General features: G+C 47.8%; 1 protein-coding gene across 1 annotated transcript in view; it reads left to right on the forward strand.

Moving 5' to 3' along the window:
• zgc:158659 (uncharacterized protein LOC791141 homolog) overlaps positions 1-13,693 on the forward strand; it is a 158,972-nt gene extending 145,279 nt beyond the window's left edge. The window contains exons 24-27 of the mRNA XM_065022049.1: positions 8,403-8,520; positions 11,184-11,335; positions 11,409-11,571; positions 13,295-13,693. Of these exons, the coding sequence (XP_064878121.1) occupies positions 8,403-8,520; positions 11,184-11,335; positions 11,409-11,571; positions 13,295-13,405 (544 nt within the window). The 3' untranslated portion in view covers positions 13,406-13,693. The remainder of the gene's footprint in view (positions 1-8,402; positions 8,521-11,183; positions 11,336-11,408; positions 11,572-13,294) is intronic.
• Positions 13,694-25,817: the final 12,124 nt, after the last annotated feature.

A 25,817-nucleotide genomic window follows, 5' to 3' on the forward strand; every position in this document is an offset into this window, starting at 1 on the left:
CTATTCACTCCCAGATAGACCTGTAACCCTATTGACCTGTAACCCTATTCACTCCCAGATAGACCTGTAACCCTATTCACTCCCAGATAGACCTGTAACCCTATTCACTCCCAGATTGACCTGTAACCCTATTGACCTGTAACCCTATTCACTCCCAGATAGACCTGTAACCCTATTCACTCCCAGATAGACCTGTAACCCTATTCACTCCCAGATAGACCTGTAACCCTATTCACTCCCAGATTGACCTGTAACCCTATTGACCTGTAACCCTATTCACTCCCAGATAGACCTGTAACCCTATTGACCTGTCACCCTATTCACTCCCAGATAGACCTGTAACCCTATTCATTCCCAGATAGACATGTAACCCTATTCACTCCCAGATAGACCTGTAACCCTATTCACTCCCAGGTAGACCTGTAACCCTATTCATTCCCAGATTGACCTGTAACCCTATTCACTCCCAGATTGACCTGTAACCCTATTCACTCCCAGATAGACATGTAACCCTATTGACCTGTACCCCTATTCACTCCCAGATTGACCTGTAACCCTATTCACTCCCAGATAGACCTGTAACCCTATTCACTACCAGATAGACCTGTAACCCTATTGACCTGTAACCCTATTCACTCCCAGATAGACCTGTAACCCTATTGACCTGTAACCCTATTCACTCCCAGATAGACCTGTAACCCTATTGACCTGTACCCCTATTCACTCCCAGATAGACCTGTAACCCTATTGACCTGTAACCCTATTCACTCCCAGATAGACATGTAACCCTATTGACCTGTAACCCTATTCACTCCCAGATATACCTGTACCCCTATTCACTCCCAGATAGACCTGTAACCCTATTGACCTGTAACCCTATTCACTCCCAGATAGACCTGTAACCCTATTCACTCCCAGATTGACCTGTAACCCTATTGACATGTAACCCTATTCACTACCAGATAGACCTGTAACCCTATTGACCTGTAACCCTATTCACTCCCAGATAGACCTGTAACCCTATTGACCTGTAACCCTATTCACTCCCAGATAGACCTGTAACCCTATTGACCTGTACCCCTATTCACTCCCAGATAGACCTGTAACCCTATTGACCTGTAACCCTATTCACTCCCAGATAGACCTGTAACCCTATTGACCTGTAACCCTATTCACTCCCAGATAGACCTGTACCCCTATTCACTCCCAGATAGACCTGTAACCCTATTGACCTGTAACCCTATTCACTCCCAGATAGACCTGTAACCCTATTCACTCCCAGATAGACCTGTAACCCTATTCACTCCCAGATTGACCTGTAACCCTATTGACCTGTAACCCTATTCACTCCCAGATAGACCTGTAACCCTATTGACCTGTCACCCTATTCACTCCCAGATAGACCTGTAACCCTATTCACTCCCAGATAGACCTGTAACCCTATTCACTCCCAGATAGACCTGTAACCCTATTCACTCCCAGATTGACCTGTAACCCTATTGACCTGTAACCCTATTCACTCCCAGATAGACCTGTAACCCTATTGACCTGTCACCCTATTCACTCCCAGATAGACCTGTAACCCTATTCATTCCCAGATAGACCTGTAACCCTATTCACTCCCAGATAGACCTGTAACCCTATTCACTCCCAGGTAGACCTGTAACCCTATTCATTCCCAGATTGACCTGTAACCCTATTCACTCCCAGATTGACCTGTAACCCTATTCACTCCCAGATTGACCTGTAACCCTATTCACTCCCAGATTGACCTGTACCCCTATTCACTCCCAGATTGACCTGTAACCCTATTCACTCCCAGATAGACCTGTAACCCTATTGACCTGTACCCCTATTCACTCCCAGATAGACCTGTAACCCTATTGACCTGTAACCCTATTCACTCCCAGATAGACCTGTAACCCTATTGACCTGTAACCCTATTCACTCCCAGATAGACCTGTACCCCTATTCACTCCCAGATAGACCTGTAACCCTATTGACCTGTAACCCTATTCACTCCCAGATAGACCTGTAACCCTATTCACTCCCAGATAGACCTGTAACCCTATTCACTCCCAGATTGACCTGTAACCCTATTGACCTGTAACCCTATTCACTCCCAGATAGACCTGTAACCCTATTGACCTGTAACCCTATTCACTCCCAGATAGACCTGTAACCCTATTCATTGATAGACCTGTAACCCTATTCACTCCCAGATAGACCTGTAACCCTATTCACTCCCAGATTGACCTGTAACCCTATTGACCTGTAACCCTAGATAGACCTGTAACCCTATTGACCTGTAACCCTATTCACTCCCAGATAGACCTGTAACCCTATTCACTCCCAGATAGACCTGTAACCCTATTCACTCCCAGATTGACCTGTAACCCTATTGACCTGTAACCCTATTCACTCCCAGATAGACCTGTAACCCTATTCATTCCCATTGACCTGTCACCCTATTCACTCCCAGATTGACCTGTAACCCTATTCACTCCCAGATTGACCTGTAACCCTATTCACTCCCAGATAGACCTGTAACCCTATTGACCTGTAACCCTATTCCCCCAGATAGACCTGTAACCCTATTGACCTGTAACCCTATTCACTCCCAGATAGACATGTAGACCTGTAACCTCCCAGATTGACCTGTAACCCTATTCATTGACCTGTCACCCTATTCACTACCAGAAAGACCTGTAACCCTATTCACCCCTCCCCCAGATAGACCTGTAACCCTATTGACCTGTAACCCTATTCCCCCAGATAGACCTGTAACCCTATTGACCTGTAACCCTATTCCCCCAGATAGACCTGTACCCCTATTCATTCCCAGATTGAACCTGACCTGTAACCCTATTCACTCCCAGATTGACCTGTAACCCTATTCACTCCCAGATTGACCTGTAACCCTATTGACATGTAACCCTATTCCCCCAGATTGACCTGTAACCCTATTGACCTGTCACCCTATTCACTCCCAGATTGACCTGTAACCCTATTCACTCCCAGATAGACCTGTAACCCTATTGACCTGTAACCCTATTCACTCCCAGATTGACCTGTAACCCTATTGACATGTACCCCTATTCACTCCCAGATTGACCTGTAACCCTATTCACTCCCATATAGACCTGTAACCCTATTCACTACCAGAAAGACCTGTAACCCTATTGACCTGTACCCCTATTCACTCCCAGATAGACCTGTAACCCTATTGACCTGTAACCCTATTCACTCCCAGATAGACATGTAACCCTATTGACCTGTAACCCTATTCACTCCCAGATAGACCTGTACCCCTATTCACTCCCAGATAGACCTGTAACCCTATTGACCTGTAACCCTATTCACTCCCAGATAGACCTGTAACCCTATTCACTCCCAGATTGACCTGTAACCCTATTGACATGTAACCCTATTCACTCCCAGATAGACCTGTAACCCTATTGACCTGTCACCCTATTCACTCCCAGATAGACCTGTAACCCTATTCACTCCCAGGTAGACCTGTAACCCTATTCACTCCCAGATTGACCTGTAACCCTATTCACTCCCAGATTGACCTGTAACCCTATTCACTCCCAGATTGACCTGTAACCCTATTCACTCCCAGATTGACCTGTAACCCTATTCACTCCCAGATTGACCTGTAACCCTATTCACTCCCAGATTGACCTGTAACCCTATTCACTCCCAGATAGACCTGTAACCCTATTCACTCCCAGATTGACCTGTAACCCTATTCACTCCCATATAGACCTGTAACCCTATTCACTCCCATATAGACCTGTAACCCTATTCACTCCCAGATAGACCTGTAACCCTATTCACTCCCATATAGACCTGTAACCCTATTCACTCCCATATAGACCTGTAACCCTATTCACTCCCAGATAGACCTGTAACCCTATTCACTCCCAGATAGACCTGTAACCCTATTCACTCCCAGATAGACCTGTAACCCTATTCACTCCCAGATAGACCTGTAACCCTATTCACTCCCAGATAGACCTGTAACCCTATTGACCTGTAACCCTATTCACTCCCAGATAGACCTGTACCCCTATTCACTCCCAGATAGACCTGTAACCCTATTCACTCCCAGATAGACCTGTAACCCTATAGACCTGTAACCCTATTCACTCCCAGATAGACCTGTAACCCTACTGACCTGTAACCCTATTCACTCCCAGATAGACCTGTAACCCTATTGACCTGTAACCCTATTCATTCCCAGATAGACCTGTAACCCTATTCATTCCCAGATAGACCTGTAATCCTATTCACTCCCAGATAGACCTGTAACCCTATTCACTCCCAGATAGACCTGTAACCCTATTCACTCCCAGATAGACCTGTAACCCTATTCACTCCCAGATTGACCTGTAACCCTATTCACTCCCAGATAGACCTGTAACCCTATTGACCTGTAACCCTATTCACTCCCAGGTTGACCTGTAACCCTATTCACTCCCAGATTGACCTGTAACCCTATTCATTCCCAGATAGACCTTTAACCCTATTGACCTGTAACCCTATTCATTCCCAGATAGACCTGTAACCCTATTCACTCCCATATAGACCTGTAACCCTATTCACTCCCAGATAGACCTGTAACCCTATTCACTCCCAGATAGACCTGTAACCCTATTCACTCCCAGATAGACCTGTAACCCTATTCACTCCCAGATAGACCTGTAACCCTATTCACTCCCAGATAGACCTGTAACCCTATTGACCTGTAACCCTATTCACTCCCAGATAGAAATGTCACGCTATTGACCTGTAACCCTATTCACTCCCAGATAGACCTGTAACCCTATTGACCTGTAGCCCCATTCATTCCCAGATAGACCTGTAACCCTATTGACCTGTAACCCTATTCATTCCCAGATAGACCTGTAACCCTATTCACTCCCAGATAGACCTGTAACCCTATTCACTCCCAGATAGACCTGTAACCCTATTCACTCCCAGATAGACCTGTAACCCTATTCACTCCCAGATTGACCTGTAACCCTATTCACTCCCAGATAGACCTGTAACCCTATTCACTCCCAGATAGACCTGTAACCCTATTCACTCCCAGATTGACCTGTAACCCTATTCACTCCCAGATAGACCTGTAACCCTATTCACTCCCAGATAGACCTGTAACCCTATTCACTCCCAGATTGACCTGTAACCCTATTCACTCCCAGATAGACCTGTAACCCTATTGACCTGTAACCCTATTCACTCCCAGGTTGACCTGTAACCCTATTCACTCCCAGATTGACCTGTAACCCTATTCATTCCCAGATAGACCTGTAACCCTATTGACCTGTAACCCTATTCATTCCCAGATAGACCTGTAACCCTATTCACTCCCATATAGACCTGTAACCCTATTCACTCCCAGATAGACCTGTAACCCTATTCACTCCCAGATAGACCTGTAACCCTATTCACTCCCAGATAGACCTGTAACCCTATTCACTCCCAGATAGACCTGTAACCCTATTCACTCCCAGATAGACCTGTAACCCTATTCACTCCCAGATTGACCTGTAACCCTATTCACTCCCAGATAGACCTGTAACCCTATTGACCTGTAACCCTATTCATTCCCAGATAGACCTGTAACCCTATTCATTCCCAGATAGACCTGTAATCCTATTCACTCCCAGATAGACCTGTAACCCTATTCACTCCCAGATAGACCTGTAACCCTATTCACTCCCAGATAGACCTGTAACCCTATTCACTCCCAGATAGACCTGTAACCCTATTGACCTGTAACCCTATTCACTCCCAGGTTGACCTGTAACCCTATTCACTCCCAGATAGACCTGTAACCCTATTGACCTGTAACCCTATTCACTCCCAGGTTGACCTGTAACCCTATTCACTCCCAGATTGACCTGTAACCCTATTCATTCCCAGATAGACCTGTAACCCTATTGACCTGTAACCCTATTCATTCCCAGATAGACCTGTAACCCTATTCACTCCCATATAGACCTGTAACCCTATTCACTCCCAGATAGACCTGTAACCCTATTCACTCCCAGATAGACCTGTAACCCTATTCACTCCCAGATAGACCTGTAACCCTATTCACTCCCAGATAGACCTGTAACCCTATTGACCTGTAACCCTATTCACTCCCAGATAGAAATGTCACGCTATTGACCTGTAACCCTATTCACTCCCAGATAGACCTGTAACCCTATTGACCTGTAGCCCCATTCATTCCCAGATAGACCTGTAACCCTATTGACCTGTAACCCTATTCATTCCCAGATAGACCTGTAACCCTATTCACTCCCAGATAGACCTGTAACCCTATTCACTCCCAGATAGACCTGTAACCCTATTCACTCCCAGATAGACCTGTAACCCTATTCACTCCCAGATTGACCTGTAACCCTATTCACTCCCAGATAGACCTGTAACCCTATTGACCTGTAACTCTATTCACTCCCAGGTTGACCTGTAACCCTATTCACTCCCAGATTGACCTGTAACCCTATTCATTCCCAGATAGACCTGTAACCCTATTGACCTGTAACCCTATTCACTCCCAGGTTGACCTGTAACCCTATTCACTCCCAGATTGACCTGTAACCCTATTCACTCCCAGATTGACCTGTAACCCTATTCACTCCCAGATTGACCTGTAACCCTATTCACTCCCAGATAGACCTGTAACCCTATTCACTCCCAGATAGACCTGTAACCCTATTCACTCCCAGATAGACCTGTAACCCTATTCATTCCCAGATTGACCTGTAACCCTATTCACTCCCAGATAGACCTGTAACCCTATTCACTCCCAGATAGACCTGTAACCCTATTCACTCCCAGATAGACCTGTAACCCTATTCACTCCCAGATAGACCTGTAACCCTATTCACTCCCAGATTGACCTGTAACACTATTCACTCCCAGATAGACCTGTAACCCTATTCACTCCCAGATTGACATGTAACCCTATTCACTCCCAGATAGACCTGTAACCCTATTCACTCCCAGATAGACCTGTAACCATATTCACTCCCAGATAGACCTGTAACCCTATTCACTCCCAGATAGACCTGTAACCCTATTCACTCCCAGATAGACCTGTAACCCTATTCACTCCCAGATAGACCTGTAACCCTATTCACTCCCAGATTGACCTGTAACCCTATTCACTCCCAGATTGACCTGTAACCCTATTCACTCCCAGATAGACCTGTAACCCCATTCACTCCCAGATAGACCTGTAACCCTATTGACCTGTAACCCTATTCACTCCCAGATAGACCTGTAACCCTATTCACTCCCAGATAGACCTGTAACCCTATTCACTCCCAGATAGACCTGTAACCCTATTCACTCCCAGGTAGACCTGTAACCCTATTCACTCCCAGGTAGACCTGTAACCCTATTCACTCCCAGATAGACATGTAACCCTATTCACTCCCAGATTGACCTGTAACCCTATTCACTCCCAGGTAGACCTGTAACCCTATTCACTCCCAGGTAGACCTGTAACCCTATTCATTCCCAGATAGACCTGTAACCCTATTCATTCCCAGATAGACCTGTAACCTTATTCACTCCCAGGTAGACCTGTAACCCTATTCACTCCCAGATAGACCTGTAACCCTATTCACTCCCAGATAGACCTGTAACCCTATTCACTCCCAGATAGACCTGTAACCCTATTCACTCCCAGATTGACCTGTAACACTATTCACTCCCAAATAGACCTGTAACCCTATTCACTCCCAGATTGACATGTAACCCTATTCACTCCCAGATAGACCTGTAACCCTATTCACTCCCAGATAGACCTGTAACCATATTCACTCCCAGATAGACCTGTAACCCTATTCACTCCCAGATAGACCTGTAACCCTATTCACTCCCAGATAGACCTGTAACCCTATTCACTCCCAGATAGACCTGTAACCCTATTCACTCCCAGATTGACCTGTAACCCTATTCACTCCCAGATTGACCTGTAACCCTATTCACTCCCAGATAGACCTGTAACCCCATTCACTCCCAGATAGACCTGTAACCCTATTCACTCCCAGGTAGACCTGTAACCCTATTCACTCCCAGGTAGACCTGTAACCCTATTCATTCCCAGATAGACCTGTAACCCTATTCATTCCCAGATAGACCTGTAACCCTATTCACTCCCAGGTAGACCTGTAACCCTATTCACTCCCAGGTAGACCTGTAACCCTATTCACTCCCAGATAGACCTGTAACCCTATTTATTCCCAGATTGACCTGTAACCCTATTCACTCCCAGGTAGACCTGTAACCCTATTCATTCCCAGGTAGACCTGTAACCCTATTCATTCCCAGGTATGACCGAGTGATTGACCTGTAACCCTATTCATTCCCAGGTATGACCGAGCGATTGACCTGTTCACCAGGTCCTGTGCAGGGTACTGCGTAGCCACCTTCATCCTGGGTATTGGAGACAGACACAACTCCAACATCATGGTTAAGGAGAACGGACAGGTAACACACATACCATCTATCTGACGAAATGAACCAATAGGTAACTCTGATTTTTTATTTTCCATCTTCTCTACCTCTCCATCCTCTCCATCCGCCCTATCTCTCTGTCTCCATCCTCTCTCTCTGTCTCCATCCTGTCTCTCCCTCTCCATTCTCTCTCTCTCCCTCTCCATCCTCTCTCTCCCTCTCCATCCTCTCTCTCCCTCTCCATCCTGTCTCTCCCTCTCCATCCTCTCTCTCCCTCTCCATCCTCTCTCTCCCTCTCCATCCTCTCTCTCCCTCTCCATCCTCTCTCTCCCTCTCCATCCTGTCTCTCCCTCTCCATCCTCTCTCTCCCTCTCCATCCTCTCTCTCCCTCTCCATCCTCTCTCTCCCTCTCCATCCTGTCTCTCCCTCTCCATCCTCTCTCTCCCTCTCTCCATCCTCTCTCCCTCTCCATCCTCTCTCTCCCTCTCCATCCTCTCCATCCTCTCCCTCTCCATCCTCTCTCCCCCTCTCCATCCTCTCTCTCCCTCTCCATCCTCTCTCTCCCTCTCCATCCTCTCTCTCCCTCTCCATCCTGTCTCTCCCTCTCCATCCTCTCTCTCCCTCTCCATCCTCTCTCTCCCTCTCCATCCTCTCTCTCCCTCTCCATCCTGTCTCTCCCTCTCCATCCTCTCTCTCCCTCTCCATCCTCTCTCCCTCTCCATCCTCTCTCTCCCTCTCCATCCTCTCCATCCTCTCTCTCCCTCTCCATCCTCTCTCTCCCTCTCCATCCTCTCTCTCCCTCTCCATCCTCTCTCTCCCTCTCCATCCTCTCTCTCCCTCTCCATCCTGTCTCTCCCTCTCCATCCTCTCTCTCCCTCTCCATCCTCTCTCCCTCTCCATCCTCTCTCTCCCTCTCCATCCTCTCCATCCTCTCTCTCCCTCTCCATCCTCTCTCCCTCTCCCTCCTCTCCATCCTCTCTTCATCCGCTCCCTCCATCCTCTCTCTCTCTCCATCCTCTCTCGCCCTCTCCATCCTCTCTCCCTCTCCCTCTCCATCCTCTCTTCATCCGCTCCCTCCATCCTCTCTCTCTCTCCATCCTCTCTCTCCCTCTCCATCCTCTCTCCCTCTCCCTCCTCTCCATCCTCTCTTCATCCGCTCCCTCCATCCTCTCTCTCTCCATCTCTCTCTCTCTCCATCCGCTCCCTCCATCCTCTCTCTCTGTCTCCATCCTCTCTCTCCCTCTCCATCCATCCTCTCTCTCTCTCTCTCTGTCTCCATCCTCTCTCTCTCCCTCTCCATCCATCCTCTCTCTCCCTCTCCATCTGCTCCCTCCATCTCCATCCTCTCTCTCCCTCCATCCTCTCTCTCCCTCTCCATCCATCCTCTCTCTCTCTGTCTCCATCCTCTCTCTCCCTATCCATCCTCTCACTCTGTCTCCATCCTCTCTCTCTGTCTCCATCCTCTCTCTCTCACTCTCCATCCACTCCCTCCATCCTCTCTCTCTGTCTCCATCCTCTCTCTCCCTATCCATCCTCTCGCTCTGTCTCCATCCTCTCTCTCTCCCTCTCCATCCTCTCCCTCTCAATCCACTCCCTCCATCCTCTCTCTCTGTCTCCATCCTCTCTCTCTCACTCTCAATCCACTCCATCCATCCTCTCTCTCTGTCTCCATCCTCTCTCTCTCACTCTCCATCCACTCCCTCCATCCTCTCTCTCTGTCTCCATCCGCTCCCTCCATCATCTCTCTCTGTCTCCATCCTCTCTCTCTCCCTCTTCAACCTCTCCCTCCATCCTCTCTCTGTCTCCATCCTCTCTCTGTCCCTCTCCATCCTCTTCATCCTCTCCCTCCATCATCTCTCTGTCTCCATCCTCTCACTCTCCCTCCATCTCTCTCTGTCTCCATCCTCTCTCTGTCCCTCTCCATCCTCTCCATCCGCTCCCTCCATCATCTCTCTCTGTCTCCATCCTCTCTCTCTCCCTCTTCATCCTCTCCCTCCATCATCTCTCTGTCTCCATCCTCTCTCTGTCCCTCTCCATCCTCTCCATCCGCTCCCTCCATCATCTCTCTCTGTCTCCATCCTCTCTCTCTCCCTCTTCATCCTCTCCCTCCATCATCTCTCTGTCTCCATCCTCTCACTCTCCCTCCATCATCTCTCTGTCTCCATCCGCTCCCTCCATCATCTCTCTCTGTCTCCATCCCCTCTCTCTCCCTCTTCATCCTCTCCCTCCATCCTCTCTCTCCATCCTCTCTCTCTGTCTCCATCCTCTCTCTGTCCCTCTCCATCCGCTCCCTCCATCATCTCTCTGTCTCCATCCTCTCACTCTCCCTCCATCCTCTCTCTCTGTCTCCATCCTCTCTCTGTCCCTCTCCATCCTCTCCATCCGCTCCCTCCATCTCTCTCTGTCTCCATCCTCTCACTCTCCCTCCATCTCTCTCTGTCTCCATCCTCTCACTCCATCTCTCTCTGTCTCCATCCTCTCTCTCTCCCTCTCAATCCACTCCCTCCATCATCTCTCTCTGTCTCCATCCTCTCTCTCTCCCTCTTCATCCGCTCCCTCCATCATCTCTCTCTGTCTCCATCCTCTCACTCTCCCTCCATCTCTCTCTGTCTCCATCCTCTCTCTGTCCCTCTCCATCCTCTCCATCCGCTCCCTCCATCATCTCTCTGTCTCCATCCTCTCTCTCTCCCCCCCAGCTGTTCCATATAGACTTTGGCCACTTCCTGGATCATAAGAAGAAGAAGTTTGGCTATAAGAGAGAGAGAGTTCCCTTCGTTCTGACACAAGACTTCCTGATTGTCATCAGTAAGGGAGTCCAGGAGTGTACCAAGACCAAAGAGTTTGAGAGGTACAACATACACATGCACACATGTACACACACAGAGAACACACCCCCTGTTAACCACCCACCTTCCCCCCAGGTTCCAGGAGATGTGTTACAAGGCGTACCTATCCATCCGACAGCATGCCTCTCTGTTCATCAACCTGTTCTCCCTGTTGCTGGGCTGTGGCATGCCTGAACTACAGTCCTTTGATGACATTGCTTACCTGAGGAAGACCCTCGCTCTGGAGAAGAGCCAACAGGTAATACAGGACCCCTGACCCTACCTGAGGAAGACCCTCGCTCTGGAGAAGAGCCAACAGGTAATACAGGACCCCTGACCCTACCTGAGGAAGACCCTCGCTCTGTAGACGAGCCAACAGGCAGTAAAGAATCCCTGACACCTGACTCTATCTGAGGAAAACCCTCGCTCTGTAGACGAGCCAACAGGCAGTAAAGAATCCCTGACCCCTGACCCTATCTGAGGAAAACCATCGCTCTGTAGACGAGCCAACAGGCAGTACAGAATCCCTGACCCCTGACCCTATCTGAGGAAAACCATCGCTCTGTAGACGAGCCAACAGATCATTTTAAAAAACTGACCCCTGACCCTACCTGAGGAAGACCCTGTTCCATGGGGATTCAAATGAGAGCCTGGACTTCCCAGACTTCTGCATGGTTTTCTGTTCTGCCTGATAATGAATTGCACCCACCTGGTGTCCCAGGTCTAAATCAGTCCCTGATTAGAGGGGAATCGCCCACCTGGTGTCTCAGGTCTAAGTCAGTCCCTGATTAGAGGGGACTCACCCACCTGGTGTCCCAGGTCTAAGTCAGTCCCTGATTAGAGGGGACTCACCCACCTGGTGTCCCAGGTCTAAATCAGTCCCTGATTAGAGGGAAATCACCCACCTGGTGTCCCAGGTCTAAACCAGGCCCTGATTAGAGGGGAATCACCTACCTGGTGTCCCAGGTCTAAACCAGGCCCTGATTAGAGGGGAATCACCTACCTGGTGTCCCAGGTCTAAATCAGTCCCTGATTAGAGGGGAATCACCCACCTGGTGTCCCAGGTCTAAACCAGGCCCTGATTAGAGGGGAATCACCTACCTGGTGTCCCAGGTCTAAATCAGTCCCTGATTAGAGGGGAATCACCCACCTGGTGTCCCAGGTCTAAACCAGGCCCTGATTAGAGGGGAATCACCTACCTGGTGTCCCAGGTCTAAACCAGGCCCTGATTAGAGGGGAATCACCTACCTGGTGTCCCAGGTCTAAATCAGTCCCTGATTAGAGGGGAATCACCCACCTGGTGTCCCAGGTCTAAACCAGGCCCTGATTAGAGGGGAATCACCTACCTGGTGTCCCAGGTCTAAACCAGGCCCTGATTAGAGGGGAATCACCTACCTGGTGTCCCAGGTCTAAACCAGTCCCTGATTAGAGGGGAATCACCCACCTGGTGTCCCAGGTCTAAACCAGTCCCTGATTAGAGGGGACTCACCCACCTGGTGTCCCAGGTCTAAACCAGTCCCTGATTAGAGGGGACTCACCCACCTGGTGTCCCAGGTCTAAATCAGTCCCTGATTAGAGGGGAATCACCCACCTGGTGTCCCAGGTCTAAACCAGGCCCTGATTAGAGGGGAATCACCTACCTGGTGTCCCAGGTCTAAACCAGGCCCTGATTAGAGGGGAATCACCTACCTGGTGTCCCAGGTCTAAACCAGGCCCTGATTAGAGGGGAATCACCTACCTGGTGTCCCAGGTCTAAACCAGTCCCTGATTAGAGGGGACTCACCCACCTGGTGTCCCAGGTCTAAACCAGTCCCTGATTAGAGGGGAACAATGAAAAATGCAGTGGATCTGGCCTGGACCAGATTTGAATTTTCCTGCCCTAATGTGTAGTGAAGTTACGACATGCATTTATATTTATTACGGATCCCCATTAGCCGTCTCTCTGTGTGTTATAACCTGTTATAACATGTTTGTGTCACCAGGAGGCTCTGGAGTACTTCACCAAGCAAATGAACGATGCTCACCATGGAGGATGGACCACTAAGATGGACTGGATCTTCCACACCATCAGACACATGCCCAACGAACACTGACCCCCACACACACACACAGAGAGAGAGAGAGAGAGTCACACACACACAGAGAGAGAGAGAGAGAGAGTCACACACACAAAGAGAGAGAGAGTCACACACACAGAGTCCCATTTGATATGAAGATGCAATAACCAGTATGTTACTACCAACAGTAGCTAAAACATTCTGACACACCTTCTCCTTCCCCCTCCCCTCCCATAAACACACATTCCCCCTCCCCTCCCATGAACACACGTTCCCCCTCCCCTCCCATAAACACACGTTCCCCTCCCCTCCCATGAACACACGTTCCCCCCCCTCCCATAAACACACATTCCCCCTCCTCCCATGAACACACATTCCCCCTCCTCCCATGAACACACGTTCCCCCTCCCTCCCATAAACACCGTTCCCCCTCCCCTCCCATGAACACACGTTCCCCCCCCTCCCATAAACACACATTCCCCTCCTCCCATGAACACACGTTCCCCCTCCCCTCCCATAAACACACGTTCCCCTCCCTCCCATAAACACACATTCCCCCTCCCCTCCCATGAACACACGTTCCCCCTCCCCTCCCATGAACACACATTCCCCCTCCTCCCATAAACACACGTTCCCCCTCCCCTCCCATAAACACACGTTCCCCTCCCCTCCCATAAACACACGTTCCCCCTCCCCTCCCATAAACACACGTTCCCCTCCCCTCCTATAAACACATGTTCCCCCTCCCCTTCCATAAACACACGTTCCCCTCCCACATAGGGCTGTTGTGGTGACCGTATTACCGCCACACCAGAAGTCATGACCACAGTAAATATTCAATGGTAATCTCCTCTTACGTACTCTGGACATGTTAGTAGTACCCAACTCGCTAACGACCTTCAGCTCCTAATGGCCTGGTACTCAGGGTTCTATTGTCCCTCCATCAGGTCCTAATGGCCTGGTACTCAGGGCTCTATTGTCCCTCCATCAGGTCCTAATGGCCTGGTACTCAGGGCTCTATTGTCCCTCCATCAGGTCCTAATGGCCTGGTACTCAGGGCTCTATTGTCCCTCCATCAGGTCCTAATGGCCTGGTACTCAGGGCTCTATTGTCCCTCCATCAGGTCCTAATGGCCTGGTACTCAGGGCTCTATTGTCCCTCCATCAGGTCCTAATGGCCTGGTACTCAGGGCTCTATTGTCCCTCCATCAGGTCCTAATGGCCTGGTACTCAGAGCTCTATTGTCCCTCCATCAGGTCCTAATGGCCTGGTACTCAGGGCTCTATTGTCCCTCCATCAGGTCCTAATGGCCTGGTACTCAGGGCTCTATTGTCCCTCCATCAGGTCCTAATGGCCTGGTACTCAGGGCTCTATTGGTCCTCCATCAGGTCCTAATGGCCTGGTACTCAGGGCTCTATTGGTCCTCCATCAGGTCCTAATGGCCTGGTACTCAGGGCTCTATTGTCCCTCCATCAGGTCCTAATGGCCTGGTACTCAGGGCTCTATTGGTCCTCTACCCACTCTGAAGTCAATGCAAATACAATTTAAAATCACATTAAATACTGATCATCAAAACAGTACCGTATTTTTAAAAACTCACCTCACTGTGATGATGAATTTGAAGAAAGATGTTCAACAACAGTTTGAAACTGAGTGGAAAACCTGGTCCTTGTGGATGTAAAAGTACAAATGGATAGTTAGCTAGCTAACTATTGTAACGGCAACTAATGTTGTGCTTGTATATGTGATGGATTGCAGACCAGGTGCCGTAGACTGTATAGTTTGCAGTGCGGTTAGCCTAGTCAGCCAACTAGCATGCTAGCTCGTTGAGAAGCACTCAGAAGTATATTAGAGCTGATTATAGGCCTACTATATATGAGCCCAAGACCGGAACAACATCTGAATTAAAATAATGATTGTTCCCTTACACAATACATAGCCTATTGCATATTACGCACGGCAGAATTATTATTATTTTTTAACTGATTTAAGATGTCTTTGGTACATAATTGGTCTAGCCTATACTCCAACATTAAACACATTCTAGTAACGGCCTTTGAATGTGGACTGTATTCTTATCCATCCTGGGTGGACGGGTGACGCTACACTGCTGACGTTATATCCTGGGAGAGACACGCAGAGGCCTCTGGATGCTGTGGGTTCATTCATTGTGTAAGGTGGCTTACAGAGGGAACCTACAGTTATAGTGAATTTGTATTTGATTTGGAATAGCCTGGTAAAAAGGGCATTTTTATACTTTGATAATTAATAGTCTTGACACGTTACCTTTAAGCTAGAGAATATCTCACCCTTTCCTCAAGGATGCAGAGGGGCTGTCAACGGCTTAGTATGTTTCGTTGTGAAAACATGTTACTATCGATGTTCTCGAATGGATTTCACTTGGTTTCCCAGATTTAAGTACTGGGTAGCAGGAACAGGGTAGGAGAGCCCATGGTATACAGAGTACTGGGTAGCTGTAGGAACAGGGTAGGAGAGCCCATGGTCTACAGAGTACTGGGTAGCAGGAACAGGGTAGGAGAGCCCATGGTCTACAGAGTACTGGGTAGCTGTAGGAACAGGGTAGGAGAGCCCATGGTCTACAGAGTACTGGGTAGCAGGAACAGGGTAGGAGAGCCCATGGTCTACAGAGTACTGGGTAGCAGGAACAGGGTAGGAGAGCCCATGGTCTACAGAGTACTGGGTAGCTGTAGGAACAGGGTAGGAGAGCCCATGGTCTACAGAGTACTGGGTAGCTGTAGGAACAGGGTAGGAGAGCCCATGGTCTACAGAGTACTGGGTAGCAGGAACAGGGTAGGAGAGCCCATGGTCTACAGAGTACTGGGTAGCAGGAACAGGGTAGGAGAGCCCATGGTCTACAGAGTACTGGGTAGCTACAGGAACAGGGTAGGAGAGCCCATGGTCTACAGAGTACTGGGTAGCTGTAGGAACAGGGTAGGAGAGCCCATGGTCTACAGAGTACTGGGTAGCTGTAGGAACAGGGTAGGAGAACCCATGTTCTACAGAGTACTGGGTAGCAGGAACAGGGTAGGAGAGCCCATGGTCTACAGAGTACTGGGTAGCAGGAACAGGGTAGGAGAGCCCATGGTATACAGAGTACTGGGTAGCAGGAACAGGGTAGGAGAGCCCATGGTCTACAGAGTACTGGGTAGCTGTAGGAACAGGGTAGGAGAGCCCATGGTCTACAGAGTACTGGGTAGCTGTAGGAACAGGGTAGGAGAGCCCATGGTCTACAGAGTACTGGGTAGCTGTAGGAACAGGGTAGGAGAGCCCATGGTCTACAGAGTACTGGGTAGCTGTAGGAACAGGGTAGGAGAGCCCATGGTCTACAGAGTACTGGGTAGCAGGAACAGGGTAGGAGAGCCCATGGTATACAGAGTACTGGGTAGCAGGAACAGGGTAGGAAAGCCCATGGTCTACAGAGTACTGGGTAGCTGTAGGAACAGGGTAGGAGAGCCCATGGTCTACAGAGTACTGGGTAGCTGTAGGAACAGGGTAGGAGAGCCCATGGTCTACAGAGTACTGGGTAGCTGTAGGAACAGGGTAGGAGAGCCCATGGTCTACAGAGTACTGGGTAGCTGTAGGAACAGGGTAGGAGAGCCCATGGTCTACAGAGTACTGGGTAGCTGTAGGAACAGGGTAGGAGAGCCCATGGTCTACAGAGTACTGGGTAGCTGTAGGAACAGGGTAGGAGAGCCCATGGTCTACAGAGTACTGGGTAGCAGGAACGGGGTAGGAGAGCCCATGGTCTACAGAGTACTGGGTAGCAGGAACAGGGTAGGAGAGCCCATGGTCTACAGAGTACTGGGTAGCTGTAGGAACAGGGTAGGAAAGCCCATGGTCTACAGAGTACTGGGTAGCAGGAACAGGGTAGGAGAGCCCATGGTCTACAGAGTACTGGGTAGCAGGAACAGGGTAGGAGAGCCCATGGTCTACAGAGTACTGGGTAGCAGGAACAGGGTAGGAGAGCCCATGGTCTACAGAGTACTGGGTAGCTACAGGAACAGGGTAGGAGAGCCCATGGTCTACAGAGTACTGGGTAGCTGTAGGAACAGGGTAGGAGAGCCCATGGTCTACAGAGTACTGGGTAGCTGTAGGAACAGGGTAGGAGAACCCATGGTCTACAGAGTACTGGGTAGCAGGAACAGGGTAGGAGAGCCCATGGTCTACAGAGTACTGGGTAGCAGGAACAGGGTAGGAGAGCCCATGGTATACAGAGTACTGGGTAGCAGGAACAGGGTAGGAGAGCCCATGGTCTACAGAGTACTGGGTAGCTGTAGGAACAGGGTAGGAGAGCCCATGGTCTACAGAGTACTGGGTAGCAGGAACAGGGTAGGAGAGCCCATGGTCTACAGAGTACTGGGTAGCTACAGGAACAGGGTAGGAGAGCCCATGATCTACATAGTACTGGGTAGCAGGAACAGGGTAGGAGAGCCCATGGTCTACAGAGTACTGGGTAGCTGTAGGAACAGGGTAGGAGAGCCCATGGTCTACAGAGTACTGGGTAGCTGTAGGAACAGGGTAGGAGAGCCCATGGTATACAGAGTACTGGGTAGCTGTAGGAACAGGGTAGAGGAGCCCATGGTATACAGAGTACTGGGTAGCTGTAGGAACAGGGTAGAGGAGCCCATGGTCTACAGAGTACTGGGTAGCTGTAGGAACAGGGTAGAGAAGCCCATGGTCTACAGAGTACTGGGTAGCTACAGGAACAGGGTAGGAGAGCCCATGGTCTACAGAGTACTGGGTAGCTGTAGGAACAGGGTAGGAGAGCCCATGGTCTACAGAGTACTGGGTAGCTGTAGGAACAGGGTATGAGAGCCCATGGTCTACAGAGTACTGGGTAGCTGTAGGAACAGGGTAGGAGAGCCCATGGTCTACAGAGTACTGGGTAGCTACAGGAACAGGGTTGGAGAGCCCATAGCATACAGAGTACTGGAAAAGGGTTGGAGAGCCCATGGTCTACAGAGTACTGGGTAGCTGCAGGAACAGGGTTGGAGAGCCCATGATATACAGAGTACTGGGTAGCTGCAGGAACAGGGTTGGAGAGCCCATGGCATACAGAGTACTGGGTAGCTACAGGAACAGGGTTGGAGAGCCCATGGCATACAGAGTACTGGGTAGCTACAGGAACAGGGTTGGAGAGCCCATGGCATACAGAGTACTGGGTAGATACAGGAACAGGGTAGGAGAGCCCATGGTCTACAGAGTACTGGGTAGCTGTAGGAACAGGGTTGGAGAGCCCATGGTCTACAGAGTACTGGGTAGCTACAGGAACAGGGTTGGAGAGCCCATGGTCTACAGAGTACTGGGTAGCTACAGGAACAGGGTTGGAGAGCCCATGGTATACAGTTTGGGTGGAAAATCACCTGTCGCACAACGAGAGGCTGCGTGCTCCTCAAACAGTGGTGGATTTGTGGAGTGGACCTGGGGAAGTGGAGCCCCCATGTTCTGCTATTAAACCAGAGTAGCAACAAGGACCTGGGGAAGTGGAGCCCCCATGTTCTGCTATTAAACCAGAGTAGCAACAAGGACCTGGGGAAGTGGAGCCCCCATGTTCTGCTATTAAACCAGAGTAGCAACAAGGACCGGGGGAAGTGGAGCCCCCCATGTTCTGCTATTAAACCAGAGTAGCAACAAGGACCAGGGGAAGTGGAGCCCCCATGTTCTGCTATTAAACCAGAGTAGCAACAAGGACCTGGGGAAGTGGAGCCCCCATGTTCTGCTATTAAACCAGAGTAGCAACAAGGACCTGGGGAAGTGGAGCCCCATGTTCTGCTATTAAACCAGAGTAGCAACAAGGACCGGGGAAGTGGAGCCCCCATGTTCTGCTATTAAACCAGAGTAGCAACAAGGACCTGGGGAAGTGGAGCCCCCATGTTCTGCTATTAAACCAGAGTAGCAACAAGGACCGGGGGAAGTGGAGCCCCCCATGTTCTGCTATTAAACCAGAGTAGCAACAAGGACCGGGGGAAGTGGAGCCCCCATGTTCTGCTATTAAACCAGAGTAGCAACAAGGACCAGGGGAAGTGGAGCCCCCATGTTCTGCTATTAAACCAGAGTAGCAACAAGGACCAGGGGAAGTGGAGCCCCCATGTTCTGCTATTAAACCAGAGTAGCAACAAGGACCTGGGGAAGTGGAGCCCCCATGTTCTGCTATTAAACCAGAGTAGCAACAAGGACCTGGGGAAGTGGAGCCCCCCATGTTCTGCTATTAAACCAGAGTAGCAACAAGGACCTGGGGAAGTGGAGCCCCCATGTTCTGCTATTAAACCAGAGTAGCAACAAGGACCAGGGGAAGTGGAGCCCCCATGTTCTGCTATTAAACCAGAGTAGCAACAAGGACCAGGGGAAGTGGAGCCCCCCATGTTCTGCTATTAAACCAGAGTAGCAACAAGGACCGGGGGAAGTGGAGCCCCCATGTTCTGCTATTAAACCAGAGTAGCAACAAGGACCGGGGGAAGTGGAGCCCCCATGTTCTGCTATTAAACCAGAGTAGCAACAAGGACCGGGAAGTGGAGCCCCCATGTTCTGCTATTAAACCAGAGTAGCAACAAGGACCGGGGAAGTGGAGCCCCATGTTCTGCTATTAAACCAGAGTAGCAACAAGGACCGGGGGAAGTGGAGCCCCCATGTTCTGCTATTAAACCAGAGTAGCAACAAGGACCGGGGGAAGTGGAGCCCCCATGTTCTGCTATTAAACCAGAGTAGCAACAAGGACCGGGGAAGTGGAGCCCCCCATGTTCTGCTATTAAACCAGAGTAGCAACAAGGACCGGGGGAAGTGGAGCCCCCATGTTCTGCTATTAAACCAGAGTAGCAACAAGGACCGGGGGAAGTGGAGCCCCCCATGTTCTGCTATTAAACCAGAGTAGCAACAAGGACCGGGGGAAGTGGAGCCCCCATGTTTCCGTACACACAGAGGACGTGTTTATCCTCCTTATTCTACATCCAAACTCATTTTACACATCAGTAAAGACAAGATTATATTCAGAATAGGCTGCACACGTTCTCTCATCGAGTGATCATATTTTCACCCATCACACGGAGACAAGGAACAGAGTGCAAGCTTGTTATGCGAATTTCTCAAATCATATTCCCATACACACACACACTGTTTCTGCCTAGAACATATTACTCTCCCTCTCTCTCAGAAGACACACAGACACACCCTGTCCCTGCCTAGAAAATATGACTCTCTCTCTCTCTCTCAGAAGACACACAGACACACCTTGTCCCTGCCTAGAAAATATGACTCTCTCTCTCAGAAGACACACAGACACACACTGTCCCTGCCTAGAAAATATGACTCTCTCTCTCTCAGAAGACACACAGACACACACTGTCCCTGCCTAGAAAATATGACTCTCTCTCTCTCAGAAGACACACAGACACACACTGTCCCTGCCTAGAAAATATGACTCTCTCTCTCAGAGAGTTAGGGTAATGTTAGGATGATGGTTGATGTGAGTTAGGGTAATGATGTGAGTTAAGGGTAATGATGTGAGTTAGAGTAATGATGTGAGTTAGGGTAATGATGTGAGTTAGAGTAATGATGTGAGTTAGGGTAATGATGTGAGTTAAGGGTAATGATGTGAGTTAGAGTAATGATGTGAGTTAAGGGTAATGATTTGAGTTAGGGTAATGATGTGAGTTAGAGTAATGATGTGAGTTAGGGTAATGATGTGAGTTAGGGTAATGATGTGAGTTAGAGTAATGATGTGAGTTAAGGGTAATGATTTGAGTTAGGGTAATGATGTGAGTTAGAGTAATGATGTGAGTTAGGGTAATGATGTGAGTTAGGGTAATGATGTGAGTTAGGGTAATGATGTGAGTTAGAGTAATGATGTGAGTTAGAGTAATGATGTGAGTTAGGGTAATGATGTGAGTTAAGGGTAATGATTTGAGTTAGGGTAATGATGTGAGTTAGAGTAATGATGTGAGTTAGGGTAATGATGTGAGTTAGGGTAATGATTTGAGTTAGGGTAATGATTTGAGTTAGGGTAATGATGTGAGTTAGGGTAATGTTAGGGTAATGATGCGAGTTAGGGTAATGTTAGGGTAATGATGTGAGTTAGAGTAATGATGTGAGTTAGGGTAATGATGTGAGTTAGGGTAATGATGTGAGTTAGGGTAATGATGTGAGTTAGAGTAATGATGTGAGTTAGGGTAATGATTTGAGTTAAGGTAATGATGTAAGTTAGGGTAATGTTAGGGTAATGATGTGAGTTAAGGGTAATGATTTGAGTTAGGGTAATGATGTGAGTTAGAGTAATGATGTGAGTTAGGGTAATGATGTGAGTTAGGGTAATGATTTGAGTTAAGGTAATGATTTGAGTTAAGGTAATGATGTAAGTTAGGGTAATGATGTGAGTTAGGGTAATGATTTGAGTTAAGGTAATGATGTAAGTTAGGGTAATGTTAGGGTAATGATGTGAGTTAAGGGTAATGATTTGAGTTAGGGTAATGATGTGAGTTAGAGTAATGATGTGAGTTAGGGTAATGATGTGAGTTAGGGTAATGATTTGAGTTAAGATAATGATTTGAGTTAAGGTAATGATGTAAGTTAGGGTAATGTTAGGGTAATGATGTGAGTTAAGGGTAATGATGTGAGTTAGGGTAATGATTTGAGTTAGGGTAATGATGTGAGTTAGGGTAATGATGTGAGTTAGGGTAATGATGTGAGTTAGGGTAATGATGTGAGTTAAGGGTAATGATGTGAGTTAGGGTAATGATGCGAGTTAGGGTAATGTTAGGGTAATGTTGTGAGTTTGGGTAATGATGTGAGTTTGGGTAATGTTGTGAGTTTGGGTAATGATGTGAGTTTGGGTAATGATGTGAGTTATGGTAATAATGTGAGTTAGGGTAATGATTTGAGTTAGGGTAATGATGTGAGTTTGGGTAATGACGTGAGTTAGGGTAATGATGTGAGTTAGGGTAATGACGTGAGTTAGGGTAATGATGTGAGTTTGGGTAATGATGTGAGTTAGGGTAATGATGTGAGTTTGGGTAATGACGTGAGTTTGGGTAATGACGTGAGTTAGGGTAATGACGTGAGTTAGGGTAATGACGTGAGTTAGGGTAATGATGTGAGTTTGGGTAATGACGTGAGTTAGGGTAATGACGTGAGTTAGGGTAATGATGTGAGTTAGGGTAATGATGTGAGTTAGGGCAATGATGTGAGTTAGGGTAATGTTAGGGTAATGATGTGAGTTAGGGTAATGTTAGGATGATGGTTGATGTGAGATAGGGTAATGTTGTGAGTTTGGGTAATGATGTGAGTTTGGGTAATGTTGTGAGTTTGGGTAATGATGTGAGTTTGGGTAATGATGTGAGTTAGGGTAATGATGTGAGTTAGGGTAATAATGTGAGTTAGGGTAATGATTTGAGTTAGGGTAATGATGTGAGTTTGGGTAATGACGTGAGTTAGGGTAATGATGTGAGTTAGGGTAATGACGTGAGTTAGGGTAATGATGTGAGTTTGGGTAATGATGTGAGTTAGGGTAATGATGTGAGTTTGGGTAATGACGTGAGTTAGGGTAATGATGTGAGTTTGGGTAATGACGTGAGTTAGGGTAATGACGTGAGTTAGGGTAATGATGTGAGTTTGGGTAATGACGTGAGTTAGGGTAATGATGTGAGTTTGGGTAATGACGTGAGTTAGGGTAATGACGTGAGTTAGGGTAATGATGTGAGTTTGGGTAATGACGTGAGTTAGGGTAATGACGTGAGTTAGGGTAATGATGTAAGTTAGGGTAATGATGTGAGTTAGGGCAATGATGTGAGTTAGGGTAATGTTAGGGTAATGATGCGAGTTAGGGTAATGTTAGGATGATGGTTGATGTGAGTTAAAGGTAATGATGTGAGTTAGAGTAATGATGTGAGTTAGGGTAATGATGTGAGTTAGGGTAATGTCAGGGTAATGATGTGAGTTAGGGTAATGATGTGAGTTAGGGTAATGATGTGAGTTAGTGTAATGATGTGAGTTAGGGTAATGATTTGAGTTAGGGTAATAATGTGAATTAGGGTAATGTTAGAGTAATGATGTGAGTTAGGGTCATGTTAGGGTAATGATGTGAGTTAGGGTAATGTTAGGGTAATGACGTGTGTTAGGGTAATGATGGTTGATGCGAGTTAGGGTAATGATGGTTGATGTGAGTTAGGGTAATGATGGTTGATGCGAGTTAGGGTAATGTTAGGGTAATGATGTGAGTTAGGGTAATGTTAGGGTAATGATGTGAGTTAGGGTAATGATGGTTGATGTGAGTTAGGGTAATGATGGTTGATGCGAGTTAGGGTAATGTTAGGGTAATGATGGTTGATGTGAGTTAGGGTAATGATGGTTGATGCGAGTTAGGGTAATGTTAGGGTAATGATGGTTGATGTGAGTTAGGGTAATGATGGTTGATGCGAGTTAGGGTAATGGTGGTAGAAGTCACAGAGGGGATGTAATTGAGAGAGGATGGATGGGGGTGTTGTGTCGGTTGTCGCTCGGGTCGTTTTTTGATCCTCAGGGTTTGGCAAAGGTCAAAGGTTGCTGCCGCAACAAAGCCAAAAGGCATCATGGGAAAATATCTGACTTGCACTGAAACAGAAAAAAAATGTTGAGAAGAAAAACTTGATCGTGATAATTTCTAGTCTCTATCACCTTCCTCATCAGTTTAATAGAAAACAAGGAAAACGTTGAGTTGATACCAGTTTGTAGCCCATGTGTCCTTGTTTGAGAGACTGTGTTTGAATTGAACCAGCGTTATTGATAACCAGCGTTATTGATAACCAGGAGACTGAAGGAGTCACTGTGAGTGCAATAAGCTCTGCCCACAACACACAGAACTTAACTAGCCCCCATTCCCCAACTAACTTAACTAGTCAATAGTCAGAGGACGGGTCTAGTGGTCAGGACGGGTCTAGTGGTCAGGACGGGTCTAGTGGTCAGGACGGGTCTAGTGGTCAGGACGGGTCTAGTGGTCAGGACGGGTCTAGTAGTCAGGACGGGTCTAGTGGTCAGGACGGGTCTAGTGGTCAGGAAGGGTCTAGTGGTCAGGACGGGTCTAGTAGTCAGGACGGGTCTAGTGGTCAGGACGGGTCTAGTGGTCAGGACGGGTCTAACCAGAGGATTTTCTCTGGAATAAACTTGTCTACGTTGCTACGTTAAAGTTCTGTGTCCTGTGTGCGAGAGCTCTGTCATTCTGAATAGTGTTATCAGGGACTCTGAACAGTGTTATCAGGGATGTCATTCTGAATAGTGTTATCAGGGACTCTGAACAGTGTTATCAGGGACTCTGAACAGTGTTATCAGGGACTCTGAACAGTGTTATCAGGGACTCTGAACAGTGTTATCAGGGACTCTGAATAGTGTTATCAGGGACTCTGAACAGTGTTATCAGGGACTCTGAACAGTGTTATCAGGGACTCTGAACAGTGTTATCAGGGACTCTGAATAGTGTTATCAGGGACTCTGAACAGTGTTATCAGGGACTCTGAATAGTGTTTATCAGGGATGTCATTCTGAAAGGACAATCTCAGAGAAACCTTATGAGGTCAACAATTAATAAGGTTTTTCTGACTGAACTCAACCATGATATTACTGATATTAGTTATTTCAATTCTCCACATCCAGTCTGTTGTGGAAAAGGACGAACCATTAATCTCCACAGTTGCCGTAGTTACACAGTACGGCCACCAATCGGACCGGTGGCTCACGGTATACAAAAACATTTTTTTATTCCCAAAAGGATCAATCGTGGTGATTTATTAAATAGTTTCTGTGGCTGTTTTTTTATTATCAATGTAATGATTTGATTACTTAAGTCATGACGTGTGGTTTTCATTTGTGATGATTTGATTACTTAAGTCATGACGTGTGGTTTTCATTTGTGATGATTTGATTACCGAAGATCTGTCTGGTTGGAAAACATCATTACATTTTTCTGGGTCCAACTATCGATATCCTACATATCCATTGATCGATCCCCTGGTAGATCATCAATAACATCCATTTAGTTAGTGCATGACTAAGTTATTGGATTATAAATATATTATTTTTGAGTAATAAAACACCTGACAAACAAGCAATATAGTACTCTTCAGAGGTTATAGCCACTGAGCTATGGTTATAACTGGTTATAGCCACTGAGCTATGGTTATAACTGGTTATAGCCACTGAGCTATGGTTATAACTGGTTATAGCCACTGAGCTATGGTTATAACTGGTTATAGCCACAGCCATGGTTATAACTGGTTATAGCCACTGAGCTATGGTTATAGCCACTGAGCTATGGTTATAACTGGTTATAGCCACTGAGCTATGGTTATAACTGGTTATAGCCACTGAGCTATGGTTATAACTGGTTATAGCCACTGAGCTATGGTTATAACTGGTTATAGCCACTGAGCCATGGTTATAGCCACTGAGCTATGGTTATAACTGGTTAT

The sequence above is a fragment of the Oncorhynchus nerka genome, linkage group LG8 (assembly GCF_034236695.1).
Source record: "Oncorhynchus nerka isolate Pitt River linkage group LG8, Oner_Uvic_2.0, whole genome shotgun sequence".
Lineage (NCBI taxonomy): Eukaryota > Metazoa > Chordata > Actinopteri > Salmoniformes > Salmonidae > Oncorhynchus > Oncorhynchus nerka.